Below are 19,003 nucleotides of genomic sequence, written 5' to 3' on the forward strand. Positions count from 1 at the left end.
TAGGTTTAAAGTGCTAAAACCCGGATTAAGCTCTTAATACTTAGTTTTAGAGCGTAAAACGTTGGTTTTAGACCTTAACCCGGCGGTATTTAAGAGCTTAAAAACCGGGTTTAAGCCTAAAACGCTAGTTTTATACACTTAAAACCGGGTTTTAAGAGCTTAAACCTGGTTTTTAGACGTAAAACCGGGGTATTTATAGAGCTCTAAAAACTAGGTGTTTAACGCCGCTTAACCCCAGAGGCATATGTAGCGCTCCGTAGAATTGGCTAGCAGTTTGCCCTTATGGCTAGTTTCTGCGGGACTGCAATACAAGTTTCTGGCGAGAAACGAACAAAGGAGGGAGAAGCTGGTGGAGAAGGAGGGAGGGGAGAAGCTGGTGGAGGGAAAGGAAGAGGGGAAGAAGGAGGGGAGAAGGGAGCTGGTGGAGGAGGAGGGGATGAAGGGAAGACAGCTGGTCGAGAAGGCCCGCAGAGGGGGAGAAGGGATCGAGAAGCTGGTGAGGAGGAGGGGGTAGACACGACTGGTGGGGAGAAAAGGAGGGGGGAGAAGCTAGGTGATGAAGAAGAGGGGGAGGAAGCTGGTGGAGAAGGAGAGTGGGAGAAGAGGAGAAGCTGGTGGAGAAAGGAGGAAATGGAGAAGACTGGATGGAAGAAGAGAGGAGGGAGAAAAAGGAGACTTGGTGGACGAAGGAGCGAGATGGAGAAGCTGGTGGACGATGAGGAAGGGGAGACAGGGAGAAGAGTGGGTGGAGGAGGAGGAGAAGAAGTTGGGAGAAGGCAGGAGGGGGATGAAGCCTGGTTGCCACTCTCCCGCTTCCTCTTCGCACCAAGCTTCTGCCCTTCCTCCTTCCCATTCTCCACCAGCTCTCATCCCTGCCTCGCTTCTCCACAGACTTCTCCCTTCTCTCCCGGGTCCGTCCATTTACCCACGAGCTTCTCACCACGCTCCTCCTTCTTCACCAGCTTCTCCGCTTCTCACCCCTCCTCCTTCCTCCACCACGCTTGCTCCCCCTCCTCCTCCTTGCTCGCCCTTCCCTCCTTCTGCCACACCAGCTTCTCCATCGCTCCTTACTCCACCAAAACTTCTCCTTTCTCCCGCTCTCCTCCTTCTCCGACCAGCTTCTCTCCCATTCGCTTCTTCTCGCACACAGAGCTTCTCGCCCCTCCTCCTTCTCCACCAGCTTCTCCCTCTCCTTCTCCACCACTTCACTCAGCCCTACCTCGCTTGACTGCCACCACAGCTTCTCCCCCTCCTGCCTTCTGCCACCAGCTTCTCCCCCTGCCTCCTTCTCGTCTTCCTTCTCCCTTCTGCCCCTTCCTCCTTCTCGGCAACCTAGCTTCTCCGCGCCCTCCTTCTCAGGCCACCGGGACCTCTCCTGCTTCTCCCTTCTCCCTTCGGCTCCAACCATGTAGACCAGCTGTCTCTCTCGACCGCCTCATTCTCCCACCCAGCTACTCCTTCTCCCCCCTCCTCACTTTCCCTCCAACAGCTCTGCCCATCCTCGCTTCTCCACCAGCTTCTCCCCCTCCTCCTTCTCCCTTCTCCCCTTCCTCCTTCATGCCGGCCTAGCTTATCTCTCCCTTCTTCTCGCCGGCGCGACCTTCTCCCTTCTCCCCTATCCCTCCTGTCTGCCACCAGCTTCTGTCTCCCACCTCCTCCTATCTCCGCCACCTTCCTCCCTCTTCGCTTCCTCTTGCTCACCGAGCTTCTCCCCTCCTTCCTTCTCCACTCCAGCGTCTCCCGCCGCCTCCTCCTTCTCCCACCGAAGCTTCTCGCGCCCTCCATCCTTGCTTCCCACCAGCTTAGCTCATTTCTCCCGCTCCTCTTCTTCCACCAGCGGTTCCGCTCCGTCCTCCGTTCTCCACCAACTCCGACTTTCCCTTCTCCCCTTCTCCTCCACCAGTTTCTGCGCGCCCTTCACTCCTCCCGCACCTTCTCCCTTCCGTCTTTTCTCACACCAGCGTTCTCCGCCTCGTTCCTTCTTCACACAGCTCTCCTTTCTCGGCCCTCCTGCCTTCTCCACCCGTCTCGCCCTCCTCCTTCTCCACCAGCGTCTCGGCCCTCCTCCTTACTGCTGCCACCAGCTTCTCGCCGCCTCCCTCCGTCTCCACGCCACGCTTCTCATTTCTCGCCGCCTCCTCCCTTCATCAGACACAGCCTTCTTCCTCTCTCGCTGACCTATCTGCCACCACGCTTTCCTTCTCCCTTCTGCCCCACCAGTTTCTCAAGCTCCTCCTCCTCAGCCATCCGGGCGAGCTCTGCCTTCTCCCCTTCCTCCTTCTCCACGCAGCTCTCTTCGCCTCCTCATTTCCACGCAGCTTCTCCCTTCGGTCCCGCTCCTACCTTCTCCAACAGTTCTCCCTCCTACTTCTCCACCAGCTTCTCCCCTCCTCGCTTCTCCCTTCCGCCCTTCTCCTTCGCCGCGCGCCCAGCCTTCTCCCTCCTTTCCCCACCTTCTCCTTCTCCTCCTCCTTCTCACCAGCTTCTTCCCTCCTCCCTTCTCCGGCACCATCTCCGCTTCTTCCCTTCGCTCTTTCCCTCCCACCACGCCCGGCCCCGCCTCTTGACCAGACCCAGCTTCTCCTTTTCTCCCCTTCCCCCTTCTCCCCCCGGCGCAGCTCTCTCCCCTCATTACCTTCTCGCGCCAACCTCTTCCTCCCCTTCTCTCACGCTTACGCCTTCCTTCTCGCACAGCTTCTCGCCCTCGCTCAACTTCTCAGATGCAGACACCAACGATTCTCACTTTTCTCCGCTTCCTCGCTTCTCACCAGCTTCTCCCTCCTTCCTTCTCCACTCACGCGTCTCACACCTCCTCCTTCCTCGAGAGCCCAGCTTTTCCCCTCAGCCCTTCTGCCTACCGAGCTTCTCATTTCTCCGCCTGCCTACGCTTCCTCTCACCCAGCTTCTCCTCTCGCCTTCCTTCTCGTCCACCTACCGCTTTTCCCTGTCTCCCTTCCTCGGCTGCGCAACGCAGTTTCTCCCCTTCACTCCTCTCACGACCCTTCTCTACCTTCTTTTCTTCGCCCTCTTTGCTCCACCAGCTCTCCCTGCCTCCCTTCTTCACCAGCTTGCTCCTTTCTCCCTTCTCCTTCCTCACAAGCGCTTTCTCCCTCCTCCTTCTCCAGCCAGCGATCCCCCGCTCCTTCTTACTCTGCACCAGCTTCTCGCCCCTCCTGGCCTTTTTCTCCCCAGCTTCTCATTTCTCCCGCCTCTCTTTCTCGCACCAGCTTCTCCTCTCCAATACCTTCTCCACCACCTTTCCCTTCTCCCCTTCCTCCTCCACCAGTTTCTCCCCTTCCTCCTACCACGCACCTTTCTACTTCTCCCGCTTCTCCCTTCCTGCCACCAGCTTCTCCCCTCCTTCTCTGCCACCTTCTCCGCTTCTCCCCTTCCTCCTTCTCCACCCAGTCATGTTCTCCCGCTCCTCGTCCTTTCTTCGCGCACCTTCTCTTTTCTTCCCATTCATCTTTCCTCCAACACCAAGCTTCTCGCCCCTCCTCCTTCTCCACCAGCTTCTCATTTCTGCCCGCCTTCGCTCCTTCTCGCACCAGCTTCTCTCCGCTCTCCTCCTTCTGCCACACCTTTTTTCCCTTCTCGGCCCTTCGCTCGCTCCACAGTTTATCTCCCCCTTCCTCCTCCACCACCATCTGCGCCCTTCTTCCCTTTGCCTCTTTCTTCCACCCAGCTTCTCACCTCCTCCTTCTTCACCAGCTTCTCCTGTTCTCGCCGACTTCCTCCTCGGCACAGCTTTCTCGCCTCCTCATTCTCCACCAGCGTTCTCCCTTCTCCCCCTCCTCCTATCTCGTCATCCAGCCTTCTCTCCGCCTCCACTCCTTCTCCACCCAGCTTCTCCTTCCTGGCCCTCCTTCCTGCCTTCTCCACGACAGCCGGTCTCCCCTCCCTCCTTCTCCGCGCCGCAACCAGCTTCTCACCCGCACTCCTGCCTCCACCAGCTTCTCGATCGCTTCTCCCCCTCCTTCTGCGACCAGGCTTCTCCCTTCTCCCCCTACACCCTCCTCCAGCCAGCTCCCTTCTCCCCCTGGCCTTCTTACCCCCGTTCTTACCTTTCTGCCACCAGTTCTTCCCCTCCTCTTCTCCACGCAGCATTCCTTCCCCTCCTCGTTTCGATTTCGCCGGGCGCGGCAGACGTGTTCGCAGTCCGCGCGAAGACATAGCATTGAGCAAAGACTAGCCGAATCAGGAGCTGAAACAATGCCTCGGGAAGGCGTAAGTAAACCGCTAGGTTTAAAAGTCTTAAAACAGGTCCTGGCTTTTAAGACTCTTAAAACCTGGTTAATTTTTGTTTTTTTTTTTTTTTTTTTTTTTTTTTTTTTTTTTTTTTTTTTTTTTTTTTTTTTTTTTTTTTGTTTTTTTTTTTTTTTTTTTTTTTATTTTTTTTTTTTTTTTTTTTTTTTTTTTTTTTTTTTTTTTTTTTTTTAAAAAATTTTTTTTTTTTTTTTATTTTTTTTTTTTTTTTTTTGTTTTTTTTTTTTTTTTTTTTGTTTTTTTTTTTTTTCTGTTTTTTTTTTTTTTTTTTTTTTTTTTTTTTCTGTTTTTTTTGTTTTTTTTTTTTTTTTTTTGTTTTTTTATGTTTTTAAGGGCTCTTTAAAGGAACGCAGGTTTCTAAGGTCTAGAAACCAGGTTTTAGGGTCTAAAACCCGTTTTAATTAGCTCTTAAAACGCTCCGGTTTTAAGGTCTAAAACTAGGTTTTTATTGCGCTTTTTGGTACAAAAATGCTTCAATGGGCATAAGCGTAAAAACCTAGTTTAAGCCTCATTAAAACCTGGTTTTAAGCTCTTAAAACCTGGTTTTAAAGCTCTTAAAAGCTATGTTTTAGAGGTCTAAAATCCTAGTTTTAAGGCTCTTAAAACCTGGTTTTAAAGGCTCTTAAAACGCAGGTTTAAGGTCTAAAACCAAGTTTTACGTGCCCTAAAACTAGGTATTAAGAGCTTAAAATTCGGTTTTTTTAGAAACGGCTGAAAACCCTGGCTTTTGAGTGCTGGGAAAAGCGTAAAACCTAGTTTTAAGCTGCTTAAACCCGGGGTTTAAGGGCTCTTAAAACCCGGTTCTTAAGGTCTAAACTGAATTAAGCTCATTAAAACCTAGTTTTACGGCGGTAATTCCTAGTTTTGAGACCTTAAAAGCCTTAGTTTTTGGAAACGATCTTAACACAAACCGAGGTTTTTTAAAGGTCTAAAACTAGGTTTTAAGGTATAGAAACCCGGATTAAGGTGCTTATAACCTTAGTTTAGGGCTGTAATTCTTTAGTTTTAGAAACCTTAAAGACCTGGTTTATTTAAGGACGCTTAAAACCTGGTTGTAAAGGTATGAATACCCGGTTTTATGGCTTAAAACGGTAGGTTTTAAGAGCATTAAGAACTAGTGTCTTTAGACCCTTAAAAGCCTAGTATTTAAGACGCTTAAGAACCGGGATTTTAAGCTCTTTAAAACCCGGTTTTAAGGTCTAAAACTAGTTTTATGCTTTTGGTACACAATGGCTAGGTTGCATATCCGTTGTTCCGCTCATCACCCGATTCAGGTACTACATGATATGTACCCAGGGTAGTCTTTTTTGGTTGTTTTCAAGTATGTATTGTATAATGTTTTATCATGAGGTATGTTAGGGGTAGTGTTAGAGAGTTAGGGCTTAGGTTTGATTCAGGCGTACATCTTCCTGTGAGTACAGAGTCGTGGTAGAACTTTGTGTAATCAAAGAACCTCTGGGTACATAGATCTGTATATGCTATACGCCTGATACGACATACAGACACGCCAGCCTTCAGTCCCGTTCAGCTGGTACGCATACTAGTCTCCTGTCTTGTAACGCCAAACCGTCCGACGGGTTGATAGGAATGTACCACCAGACCCCACCCTCCATCTACCTACAGTGATGATCGGCTCCTAACAACACAAGCTATGTTAGTTAATATTTAGTACCTGCCTTTAATGCTATTCTTGCAACACTGAAGCAGATCGGCGCACTTGTGATTCAGCTGTCCTTCAACGTATCTGCACACGCGCATATAAGGTATCTTCAACGGATATAACTAATGTTTGAATGTTGAATGTTTAAAACCTGAATGAGTATTATTGTTATTGTACACACGCCTACTATGCCACATTGCACGCAAGCAACCATACACACCTGCGCGCTGCATCACGCACGCACGCACGCTACGCGCTTCACGCGCGCACAGAGAGAGAGAGAGAGAGAGCAGAGAGAGAGAGAGAGAAGTACCGACAGAAGACGCAGAAGACAGACAGGACAGACAGATCAGAGACAGACAGACAGACAGACAGACAGAGACAGACAGAAGACACAGACAGGACAGACATCAGAGCAGAGCCATGACATGACAGACAGAGCAGACAGAACCAGACTAGACAGACAGACACAAACAGCACGCAGCAGCGAGCGCACGCGCCGCGCGCGGCACCGACGGGCACGGCCACGGCGCACACAGAACCACACACACAACCAGCACACACACACACACACACACACACACACACACACATCTATATATATTTTGCACGTAGACAAAATTTGTTACAGGTAACAAGTTTAGGTTATAGGTGGAAACCCGTTTGATATTTGATGCTGATTTCACATCCCTAACTAAGGCTAACTTGATATTGATATTGCATGTACACAAATACTTCATAGTACCACTGTACTTGGCTTTGGGATGATTAATTATTAGTCGATTCGCATTCGTGTATAGGCCACAAACAACCGTGCTAATATGATCTTTGTGCAAACCGCAGGATTTTCTGTTTACCTTAAAAATAAAGCGCCGTGTTTTCGGAGCTTATAATCGCCTGCATTATGGACACGTTTAATGCGGTTCGCTGGTAATGAAACCCCCCTCCATGCATGTAGCTCACAGCCCGCTACTATTTTTAAAAGATATCATCTTCGGCCTCAGAAGCACACGTCGCCCCCATACCCTGAACCGCCGCCCGTTTGGTCAGTAGCTCTGGTTGCTCGGACTGGTGCTGACGCGTAGGGGGAGCCGAACGAAGTCGGGACTTCGTGTCAGAGCAGCTGCGACGATTTCGCTATTAGTTTTCGGTGATCGACAGCGGAAGTGCGGTGTGGAGCGTGGCGAATAGAACACAGACTGGTACCGCGGCTCGTCACAGCGTGAATTCTATCCGCGAATTTAAGAGACGCGGGGCCAGTCTAAACAGAACATTAGTGTGCGTAGCACTTGGCTCGGCAGCGACGCGGTCACTGTGATGTATGAATGACAGCCGAGTGTGCTGGAAAACGTGGCGGTTTGTTTTGCACTGAAACAGACCGTATAGCTGGGCATGCTAGCGCTGACGTCCGTCTAGCTGTCCCACACGCGCTCGAAGACGTTGATCTGTTATAGAGTCATATCGAAGGTAGTGAGCCGTGAAATAGAACAGTTGTTAATGTGCGCGTGTCGCCTAATGAGAGGGGCGGAAGGGACTAACAGAAAGCCAGGACAGGGGGCAGAGTACAGTCGGCGAATTGATTGGTATTCCTGTGACTGGCGCATCGTAAGTATGCATGCATTTGTCGCTCCCGTAATGTGTGAAAGACGAGCAAAGATAAAGCTTGTTTGTTGACATAAATCTTGCTACGGCTATCCTGTTCGTCTTTGAAGTCTACGCTGCCGGTATTTTTAAGCACTTCGTTTCCTGATGAAAAAGTGAGAACAAGCAGCGGGCGGGCCCTGAACATTGAGGTAACGAGAGGTGACAAGATCAGCGGGCAGAGTGGCTCGCACATGATGATGAGAGAAGAAACAAGCACGCGGGGCGGGCAGTTGAGGAGAAGAAATACAAGCAGCGGGGGTACAAATTGGGTCGCTGCAGCGGGTGACTTTAATTGAAACAGTTAGGAACTGGAGGAACAACAAGCAGCGCCGGTTTTAGAACGGGTTGAGCACAGTAAAGGTGTTGACTATCGCTGAACTTGATAAAAAAGCAGAGCAGCGTCGTGGTGCCTAGCTATTGTGGCCTGTCGGTGTCTAATGTTGATGTGATAGATGTGAAACAACTAGGCTCTAAACGTGGAGTGCGTTGTGATTTGGGGTGAAGTGAGCGAAGATAGGACAATGAACAGCAAAAGGCGATTACAAGCGGAGCGAGAAAAGGAGCAGATAAGGAGGGCAAGAAAAACAAGCAGCGGGCGGCAATGTGAAAGAGGGAGAGATACAAACAAGCGGCCGCGCAGCATTTGGGAGAGGCAGTTCGAGGAGAGGAACAACAGCACGCGGAACGAATATCCGTGTCTCTAGCCAGAATTGCAAGAGCTAGTTTTTCAAGGCATGTGTAGTGAGAAGAATGTTACTCGTCTGCCCAAACAAAAGCAGGCGGGCGGGCAGTTGGAGAGAGCGCGGGATAGATCAAGACTGCATTCTCTTCGGTTGATAAAGACGTACAGAAGTCCATTTGAGGAACTACAAACATTAGCAGACGCTGCAGTGGTGGGCCCACTTTTGCGACCATTGCTACTCGTCAATATTACTCTCAGTTTGCATAATAACGCAGTGCGAAGAAGAAAATGTCTATGCGAGGTGAAGAATTCTAATTAGCGGTTCGGGCAGTGATAGAAGAAACAAGCAGCTGTTGTTCAGGCATTGGTTTTTTTGGTAGTTATATAACAAGCAAGCGTGTGGGGCGCAGAGTTTTGTCGAGTTTTAGGTAGGAAGAACGAGTAATATGGTGACTAACAGTGCGGGCTAGGCTTATGTGAAAGAAATATAAAGATAACGCATCAGGCAAGCTTTTGCTGTTTGCGGGAAACTCTTTCTCGTTCGGCAGCCGGTGTCGACAAGATATACATTGAGCCAGCCGGGCGGGCAGGTGATGGTAAGTAAAATAATTAGACACGCCAAATTAGCGTGTGTTAACTATGTGTGTTCGGTCTTACTGGAAAGCGAGTGAAGAGCACGCCATGATTAGAAGAAACATGCAACAAGGCCAACGACTGGGCCCTGGTCTTATACGACAGTGGCGCAGTCGCTCGAGAGAAAGTTTGAAACAGAATCGATGCGATCGCCCGGATTTGCCGGCTAAAAGCTCCGGGGGCTGTGATTTAGAAGGAAATCAGGAGCAGAGTTTGCGGTCGAAAACTACGCGGGCATGGGTATGATTGCAGAGTAAATACATAACGAGGTCGCGCAGCTGTTGGCCGGCGGGCAGTGATTTAGAAAACGAGTAACATAGGAAACTCAACCGGCGGGGTAGGATTTGCGCTAGGAAAGTTTGAGGACGCACCGACTCAGTGAAATCACAGACTGAGCCGCAGTAAGGTCGAAAGGCTGCAGGGTGTCAACCGGACAAAGGAAGAAGACTTCGACGGAAGTCTGACGGGCATCGCAGTGTGTCAGATTTAAAGCTTAGATTGTTGAGAATCCTCACCAAAGCGAGTGTTGTCGGGTGGCGGGGCTCTCGCGCAGTGCCAAATCGTGTTATGAGACTGGGTATATGACACAGGACGCAGGCCCACGGTGTGGGCGGGAGTACGTTCCGCGTTGTGCCGCCGGAAGGAGACGTGACCAACATTCTGCGGTGAGCTCAGATGTGACTCGTAAATCCCGTTTTATACGAGGTAGAGATGATCCTAAACGCCGAGCAGACGGCGGTGGGGCGGGTCAGTCGACGAGAAAGAACAAGGGCAGGGGGGCAGCGTTGAGAGAAGAAACAAGCAGCGGGCGGCGTGAGAGAAGAAACAAGCAGCGGGCGGGCGGGCAGTGAGAGAAGAAACAAGCAGCGGGCGGGCAGTGAGAGAAGAAACAAGCAGCGGGCGGGCAGTGAGAGAAGAAACAAGCAGCGGGCGGGCAGTGAGAGAAGAAACAAGCAGCGGGCGGGCGGGCAGTGAGAGAAGAAACAAGCATAGCGCGGCGGGCGACAGCAAGTGAGAGAAGAAACAAGCAGCGGGCGGGCAGTAGAGAGGAACAAGCAGCGGGCGGGCTGCTGGCTCGCTAGGTCGAGTTACGAAACAAGACACAACAACGCGGGCTTCCAAGCGGGCGGGCAGTTTGAGAGAAGAGTGCTATAACATATAACGACACACACGCAGCGGGCGGGGGCAGGCACTTGAGAGATAGAACTTCAAATACCAGCATGCGCATAGCGGCGCACGCACGCGCACGCGCGCACGCATGCTACCTAGCTCCATACCAGCGCTGCCTCAGCGTTGCGATTATCTTGATTCGAGTCCCCTTTATTTCTAGTTTAAAGCTTCACAATGCGGATCCAAACGCGCGGTAATCTCTCGCTGTCGCAGAAGAACTCAAGCAGGGTCTAGATAGCAAATACTTGGGGCACTGGATTGAGAAGGCAAATCATAGCAAGTCAGCGGATCAAGCGGCAGGCATACCTGTGAGTAGATGGAGAACAACAATAGCACTCTTCAGTGTGCCTCCCCATTTGAGGCTGCGGCGTTTGTGGCAGTGACGAGTTTTAGAAAACAAAGCAGACAGCGGCCACTGAGCAGTGCAGGAGAGAAGAAACACAAAGCAGCTGACGGTTGCCGAAATCTGTAAATCTGGGTGCGCGCGAGCAGGGAGAGCAAGAAAACAAGCAGCGGGGCCACCGCTTAAAATTGTTTGGCGGGCAGTGAGACGAGTATAAGAACCAAGCTCCGAGGACACTTGGTTTGTCGTGACGTCACTGTTTGGCTGGAGGCACGGAGTTGAGAGAAGAGACAGCAGCGGCAGGCAGTGGAGAGAAGACACAACAAGCAGCGGGCGGCGGGCAGTTGGGAGAGAAAAAGCCAAGGCAAGCGGTGTTGAGCAGGAATTGTTTGTCCCGGTGTAAAACTGGGCTGTTGCATGGGCAAGTTGAGTTGGAGGACCAGAGGCAACAAGTATGCACGTTAATGGGCAGAGAGATGCTGGAAAGTAAAGCTGGGGGCAAGTGAGAGAAGAAAACAGCAAGCGGGGCAGGCCAGTGGAGGAGAAGAAACAAAGCCAGTAGCGCAATTGCGGCAGAAAGGGCCAAGCGATGGATACAAACGGAGACAAGAACAAGTGCGAGCAGGGTCACTGGATTCGGTAAATGAAAAGAAAACGGCAACGTTTCCAAAGGTTGTATCAGGTTATCCAGAAGTGTAAAAGAGCAGCGAAAAACCGACACACGGGCCGGCTGGCTGAGAAAGGTCCTTCTGAGCTGGTAAGGACAACGAAACACGCTGGAACGCGGTCGTTGCCTGGCAGCGAACAAGCAGCACACCGCAAGTGGCGGGGCAAGTGCCAGAACACATCGGAGAATGTTGAGAAAACACCAGAGAGAATAGCAGAAGCAGCGGGTATTTTTCAAATACTTTTATAAGCAGGCGGACGACGTGACAGGTAGAAATTGAGAAAAACAGAGAAACTAGAGTTATGCAATTGTCTCGTCGTGGCGGCGCTCGAGATTTGCAGTTTTGAGGAGGGAGAGAACAAGCAGGGTAGGTGTGATTGGACTGTCATGCCACGAAATGGGTGTTAGCTAGTCTGAGGAAGGTACATAGCTCAGAGAAAGTAACAGCGGCTGTTGGGGCGGGAGTGTGCCATGTGAGTGACCGTAGTTAAAGTGAAGAGCTCTCGGTCTTCTACTGATCTAAAGGGTTGCGACAACGTGATACTGCACGCTGTGATGTATTTCAGGTAATATAACGCGTGTACGAATGAAAGTTGAGACGATATTTAGCATATGATCAAACGTGGTACGGAAGGAATTCGTGTAATGCGTGACATGTTCGTGTGTGCGAACTGCGAATAATAAGTCATTATTTTTTCCCATTTATTTTATATGGCAACTTTTTTACACGCGAATACACAGCGAACTGTGTGAGATAGTTGCATTGGTCACACGTGGTTCTAATTAATTGCGTAAAATTTGCTGATGTAATTAATTTCCCTGTTCATTCAGTGTCTATTTCATGCATTCCTTTGAGAGCTTGCTGAAAGCTTCTTTCTACACTTTTAATTGGATTCATAATCTTTTGATCCGTGGGTTTATCATTCGTTTTGGAATGGCTGGGATGAGAGGCTCAGCATGTGGGCACGAGGCCAGCGATGACATCGAGTATTTCAGTCGTCCGCATCTAACATAACATCCACACCGATATCATGTACGATAGAAAGTAGAAGTATTGTGTAGGGAATGAAGATGGAGTAAGATGAACACGAGTTTTAGAAGAGATATCATATGTACACCGTACACGTCCTTCTGAATTTAGAAGCGAACACCAGCCTGCACGCATACAACTGTCCGAATGAGTAGTTACCGCTCTAGTGTTTGCTCTCATTCACATCCTGTACCCGTAGAACTGCAATATATCTGTCCACGCGCATCCAACCGCGAACAATGAAAGTGTGTTGACCTGCATACTATACGCTTATATCCATCCGTGTGAAGTCGCGCTGTCTGCGAACCTACGCGCTTGCTACCAGTCTCCACTTTGAAGTCCGCCGATATCTCTGCGTGGCTACAAATCAGCAGAGATCACTGTGGGCGGGTTCGAGAGAGAGAGAGAGAGAGAGAGAGTGTAGGGGTCGAAATTAACTTTTGAACAAGGGAGTCCAACGGACTCCCTGCCCTCAAAAAGAGGGAGTCCGCAGCAAAATGAGGGAGTCCGCAGTCTGAAGTTAAAAACTAAAGCATAACAACAATAACGCATTGTGCTTATTTTGAAGATTTATGCGATGCACGTCTGCCACATTTTCTTTGGATATTTTCTGAAAAAATAACGTAATTCCGCGAGGCTGTGCTCTGGAACGAACTAGTTAGTATAGCAGAATTGTCAGGGAATCACACGGACTCCTGCATATGTCAAATCAGGGAGTCCGAAAGTAAATCAGGGAGTCCGACAGTAAATCAGGGAGTATTTGACTTCGGACTCCCGTTCATTTCGCACCCTGGAGTGGGTAGAGAAAGAAAGTGATACAGCGAGCGTGATGAGCGCGCGAACGAGAGAGAGGGAGAAAGATAGAAAAGGGATATGCAGAAGGGAAGAGATATATATATATATTTATATATATATATATATATATATATATAGAGAGAGAGAGAGAGAGAGAGAGAGAGAGGAGAGAGAGAGAGAGTGTTTTGTGTGTGTGGTGTGTGTGTGTGTGTGTGTGCGTGTGTGCGTGCGTGCGTGCGTGCGTGCGTGCGGTGCGTGCGTGCGTGCGTGCGTGCGTGGTGTGTGTGTGTGAGAGTCAGGGACAGAGTGAGGGGGAGACAGAGTGACAGTATGTGCCTGCATGTTAGCGGTGCGTGACAGCTGCCAGCTTCGTCAGCATCAGTAGCAGCATCAGCAGCAGCAGCAGCTGAGTGCGCGGGGAGCCTCCTGTATGGGAGCCTGCTTCCGTACGTTGCAGCGCTAGCATGATGATCGATTACACACACACACACACTATCACAACACAGACGCAGCAGACGCATGTGAGATAGGGTCGTCACTATATACAACAACCATCGGTACTTATTACCTGTAATGCTGAAAGTAAGCTGTAAGTGGAAATTTTAACGCATCCGTTTTGAATTATAATCAGTCCGGGAAGCGTGCGAGATTCATTGAATCCGAGTATCGTCTGAGAATCATTGAATCCGACATCATAAATGATAGACAGAGAGGGTGAAGTTTGAACAGTGACTACAGCCACTCTACCATGGACTGCTTAATAAAGCACGTTTCCAGTACATACATTACCATTGAAAAGCTAGTAATATCTATTTGCATTGCTGCTTTATACGCTTCACAACACTAACTTCACAAGTATTTAAATTGGCTCACTCGGAATTCTATTCCCTTATTTCGAACCTTCAAAACAAGACTAAAATCACTACCCGTATCCTTATGGTATTCCTATATATCGATAGATTACTTATAGAAATTTACTCGTTATGAATTCTGATATGGAAAATCTCCAAAGTTGTACTAGTACTGTTGTGTAGGTGTTCACTAATCACACTACATTTCTACCTGTCCCTCCCGGCGTAATAAGTAGCGGTCGTTGATATATCGTGGCCACCGTGATAGATCATGAATTATGATGATTATGATGCTTGATACTATCATGTTGTGACGTCTAGTATTCTCGCTCAAGTTTTATATTTTGCACGGTGTAAAGACGGCTAGTCGCGTCATGGTAGCCCCCACCACACGCACGCACGCACGCACGTACGCACGCACGCGTGCGCGCACACAGACACTACGTACATAAGTAGCTTAATGATACTGCTAAACTTGTTTACTTTGACGACGTTTATACTTGTCACGCCTGTTTAAACGTCGATAGAAATAAATGCAGGTGCGGGGACACTATATCATCCATTCGCTGGCAACACATATTATCATCTACCCCTGAGTCGGTAAGGGAAAACTAAACGTCACCCCTAAAATAATAGATTGCTATGAATGCAGCGTTTGTTGTTATTATACATGCAGACGCGTACATATGCGTCGTGTAAGATAGATATGACTTTGATTGAATTTGATGAGCGGTTATGTTGCAATGCCCTTTACAGAGGTACCTGTCCGTAACCCTGACTGTATCATTATAAACTACAATTTACGTTTACGGGCGATATAAATGTCGTGCGTGCCCCTGCAACATAGGCTAGCTACCCTAATATGTCATAAATAACCCGAGCTTCCATAGATATTGATGCTGTTATTTCCTACGACCTGGAGCTTGCTAGTGGCATCACTGCCAGCCTCGGTTGTCCACGCTATCTGAAGAAGAGTCGTGTAAGGTGTCCATGCTTAATTAATGGGGCGAAGAAACGGAGATGTATGTTCGAACTTCAAACATGACAATCAGTGTATGGATTCACATTGCTCCTCGTCGGGCAAGAACATACTTGACATTTGTCCGAATATTAAAGTCGCGGGAGGTTTGCGACTGTTGTCGGGGAGGCAGCGCACCAAAGACAACAGCTGACATCATGCGATGAGTATCAAGATCAAGTTCATCTGATGATTCAGGATCGCATTGATCATGCAAGTTGTTGTATTTAGGAGTAATACACGAAACTGACAGCGTTGTGTGGTTTACCGTTGATTGCGTGTCTTGCTTTCTCACGTGACTGGCTGTTGAGGTGACTTGTTTCGTGGGCGTGAGCTCACGGGCAGCATTTTAGTTTCGATGTGAGTTTTCTATGTAATATGTAATATCTCGGCTCATAAGCGATGCAGCTAAATTACGTGTGGACATGCGTGCGTGTGTGCGTGCGTGTGCGCGCGCGCGTGTGTGTGTGTGTGTGTGTGTGTGCGTGCGTGCGTGCGTGCGTGCGTGCGTGCGTGCGTGCGTGCGTGTGTGTGTGTACGCGCGTGTTCAAGTAGTTTCTATAGAAATTTGGCAGTAATAAAATGAACCTATTCACGCGCATCTAAGATTCGTGGTGGTACTACAGCATATCAGCATGCAGGCATGTTATTCGCTGGGAGCCCATGCACTCTGTACGAGAATCGGTTGTATATGTCGTCCCGGTTGCGTAAATCAAGTAATATTAAGTTAAAAATTGGTTGTGAAGAATCGTTTGTATTCACAAGAAAACATGAAGTTGATGTAACAATTACATGGGTATGGGTCGTATGAGCGCCCTGTTTACAGAGATCACAAAAACGAGCGTAAAAGATTTAACTGTAGAATCAATATTTGCTGTGCCGGCTCGCTTGCTGATCTGCTTTTTTGAAATCTAAGAGGGTAGTGACATGTCTTACGTTTTGAATTAATTGCCCGTGTACGCATGAATTAGCAGGTGCTGGTCGGGAGAGCTCGTGCGAGGGAGTGCGCGTTTCTATTGTGTAAGCATTCGAATTATAGTTTGTTGAACTGCGAATGACGCAGTTGAATGCAGCAACGCATGCGTGTGCTGCTGCTAGTTCCAACCACCGTACGTGTTTACACTGCAATTAATCCGCTTACACTGACTCTACTTCCTTGCTACTGTTGTATTAGTCCATAAAGTTTATAAGCAAATAACCCTACGATTATCATGTACTCAATTGAATGAAAAATACTGTATATTTATCTCATCATTCTAGTGTCTCCGAGATAGCATAAGCATTGATCAAAAGCACTATCACTAAGACAGATGGTTATAGTTAAGAGTGCATTTTTGAATTTTGAATTAGTGTTTGTCTATAAAGTGTCGAGCAATTTGATCAGTCAGGGTGAAACTGAGAAGATGCTGTGCCTGATAAAATGCTGGTTTTACTCGTGTCACTGACACCGGAGTTTGCTCGCAAAACTCCATAATAAAATAAGTGGAACATTGCCACATTACTGCCACCACCATATAGCTGTCTTTATATAGTGAGTGCTCTGTCATGACCAAGCAAATCCACCTATGTAGTAATTTAGTTTAGTTTGGTGCATATTCCAAACAGACGGCAGGATAATGTAGTCTTGGAAGGTGGACCAGTGAGTGGTGATTACAGCAGGATTGTCACTATATAGACTATATTATGACACTGATGATTATAGTGTAGCGAACGTACTGCCGTAAAGAAATGTGGTTGTAATCCCATGAACTTAGCCTGACATTTGCCAAGTTGCAATGAAAGATTACTACTTCTATCAAAAGAAGCGGGGACCCAACTTGCTGAATATCAATCATGCTGCTTACTTTGAGTATATGTTTGTTTTCAGTGCCAGCTGACCATGCATGTATTCATGTAAACAGTTCAATAGCAGCACTTGCCACGATAGTAGCCCCGAGTCGGGATAGTAAACGGACCTGCGGTATTTTCATCATGCAAGGTCCATCAATTTACGTGATAGGATCTTGATAGAAGTATTGCTGCCAAATGGTTTATTTTTCCCCGTGTTGGCCAGCTGTCATGCTTTAATGATGTTTCTTCTTCCCATAGTTACACGTAATCATGCACAGATCCTTCAATTTTGGGATCATTTGTCATTACGTTAATGATGTCGCTAATTAATGGACGTTATGTATTTTGCTTGCAGAGGAATGAGAGGAGGATGTCTTCTAGTAATCTGCCCTACTGGTGCCTTAATGACCTTAATGGCACGATACACAAGCTACCCGAGTCCATGGTATTCCTCGGCCGTGAAGATTGTGACATCATACTGCAGGTAGGAGCATTGGCAGATTCAGGTATAGGCCAACCAGGTTTAGGGGTAAACACCACCAATAAGGGAGATATGGGGGGAGCCCTGAAAGCGCCCCCAGCTAGATGTAGCCACGCATTATGGTGCTTCAGATAGTGGATGATATACAGTTATACATCTATCGTAGTAGTAGAATGGGCCTGTACAGCCAGCAACGGAAGTGCATCATGAACAACTGAGTGGCCTCACCAGATATGACATGTTGCTGCATATCGACCATCTCATGTAGATGAACAGATGCCAGAGAGAGGAGTAGTTATATACACATATAACTAACAGTTTGTGTACATTTAGTGTATTTAGGCAAAGTAAGTGAATTTAATTGGAATCAGTCTAGGTAATGCTAGCAGGTTCATAACAGCCCCGATGCATTCAATGGCACATAACTCTGGTTAGTAATGGCCATTATTCCACCAATGTGCTTCAAAAGTTTTCCATGATGGAATTGCGTGCGTGCGTGCGTGCGTGCGTGCGTGCGTGCGTGCATGCAGGCGTGCGTGCGTGCGTGTGCGGTTGCATGCTTGTCTGTGCCTGAATGCGCGCCTATACATGCTTTCATGTGTGCGTACAGTTGCGGAATCTCTGAGTATTGACTGGCTGTAGTAAATGATGTGTTGACTGTTGCATGCAGTCAAGGAGCGTGGACAAGCGACATGCTGTGATCACGTTCGACCATTACGACAACAAGTTACGAGTGAAGGATCTCAGCAGTACAAATGGGGTATGCCATTAATCCGGTTTAGCCTCACAACGAAATGTAGATTGAATTTAGATTAGCTTAGCTTTAATTCGATTTAAAATTATAATTATATTTACTTGCTTTGAGCGTAGTTGCATAGTATTTATAAGTCACGAAATGTTTTCAATATGCCAGAATTATCGAACGAAGTTGAGCATTTTGTAACCACAGTTACATCAACAGGTCTTGGCTCGTTATTTTCTTTGTCTGTTTAAATTATTATTTTCATATTGTTTATTAATGGGGTTGTTCACACGTTATCAGAAGTGCGCAGACCTTACGATAGTGGGGCGAGGGTGAGGGCCAATGGCCATAGTATAAGCTTTTAGAAATACAGCCAAACCTGTATATATGATGTTACTCACGTGAAACCTCAACAGTGTAATTTATAGACAGGTATACGTTCTGTAGAGGTAATTTCACTGTATATCTGACTAAAGTAAAATTCTAATAGCATCTTTTATAGACAGCTGTATGATATATATATGAGGTGGTTCTGCTGTTTAACTGCCACTCAAGCGAAATGCTAAAAGGTTGGCTGGTTTATTGAAGCCTGATCCTTTCGTTCACATGTCTAGTGGAAAATCTGAGGTGATTCATTTCGCTAGGAATTTGATTATTTACACTTGCCTGCGAGATTAGTGATGTGAATGAATGGTGAAAGCCAGACTTCATGGTGATATACGTGTTTAGATGTAGCAATAGAGTGGAGACAGCTCATAAGAAAGCCTTGTGAAGGCCAACGTTTTACCATGCAAGAAGGTTTTTACATGGTTTTATGAGTCGTCATTTTGGTGCGGTTTGTGCAAATAAATTGATGCCACACAGAAATAGCGGAATGAAATCAATAAGATGTATAGCCAGCTGAGTAATAAGGCAGTTATTAGGGCAGGAACAACGTTCCGTTCTTATTCTGCGGAACTCTATTGCATTCTAAGGCAGTCATATAGTGTACAAAGACGTATAAATCACGTTCGCTAGCTGCAAATATATATATATACGCGTGCCGCGGACTGAGTGCGAATATATATATATATATATATACGCGTGCCGCGGACTGAGTGCGAATTGTCATTGCTAACGCAAAAATGTTTTGTGTCTGATGTATTGAATGGATATGTGTTGCAACGTGACGCTACGCGTGTGTGATCCTGA

The 19,003-nt window shown here is 47.8% G+C and overlaps 1 protein-coding gene across 1 annotated transcript in view; it reads left to right on the forward strand.

The window, feature by feature from the left end:
* Positions 1-19,003, forward strand: part of LOC106805670 — a 57,591-nt gene that overhangs the window by 15,686 nt on the left and 22,902 nt on the right. The window contains exons 3-4 of the mRNA XM_014807363.1: positions 16,945-17,073; positions 17,741-17,830. Of these exons, the coding sequence (XP_014662849.1) occupies positions 16,945-17,073; positions 17,741-17,830 (219 nt within the window). The remainder of the gene's footprint in view (positions 1-16,944; positions 17,074-17,740; positions 17,831-19,003) is intronic.

This window comes from Priapulus caudatus, unplaced genomic scaffold (assembly GCF_000485595.1).
Source record: "Priapulus caudatus unplaced genomic scaffold, Priapulus_caudatus-5.0.1 Scaffold7, whole genome shotgun sequence".
Taxonomy (NCBI): domain Eukaryota; kingdom Metazoa; phylum Priapulida; class Priapulimorpha; order Priapulimorphida; family Priapulidae; genus Priapulus; species Priapulus caudatus.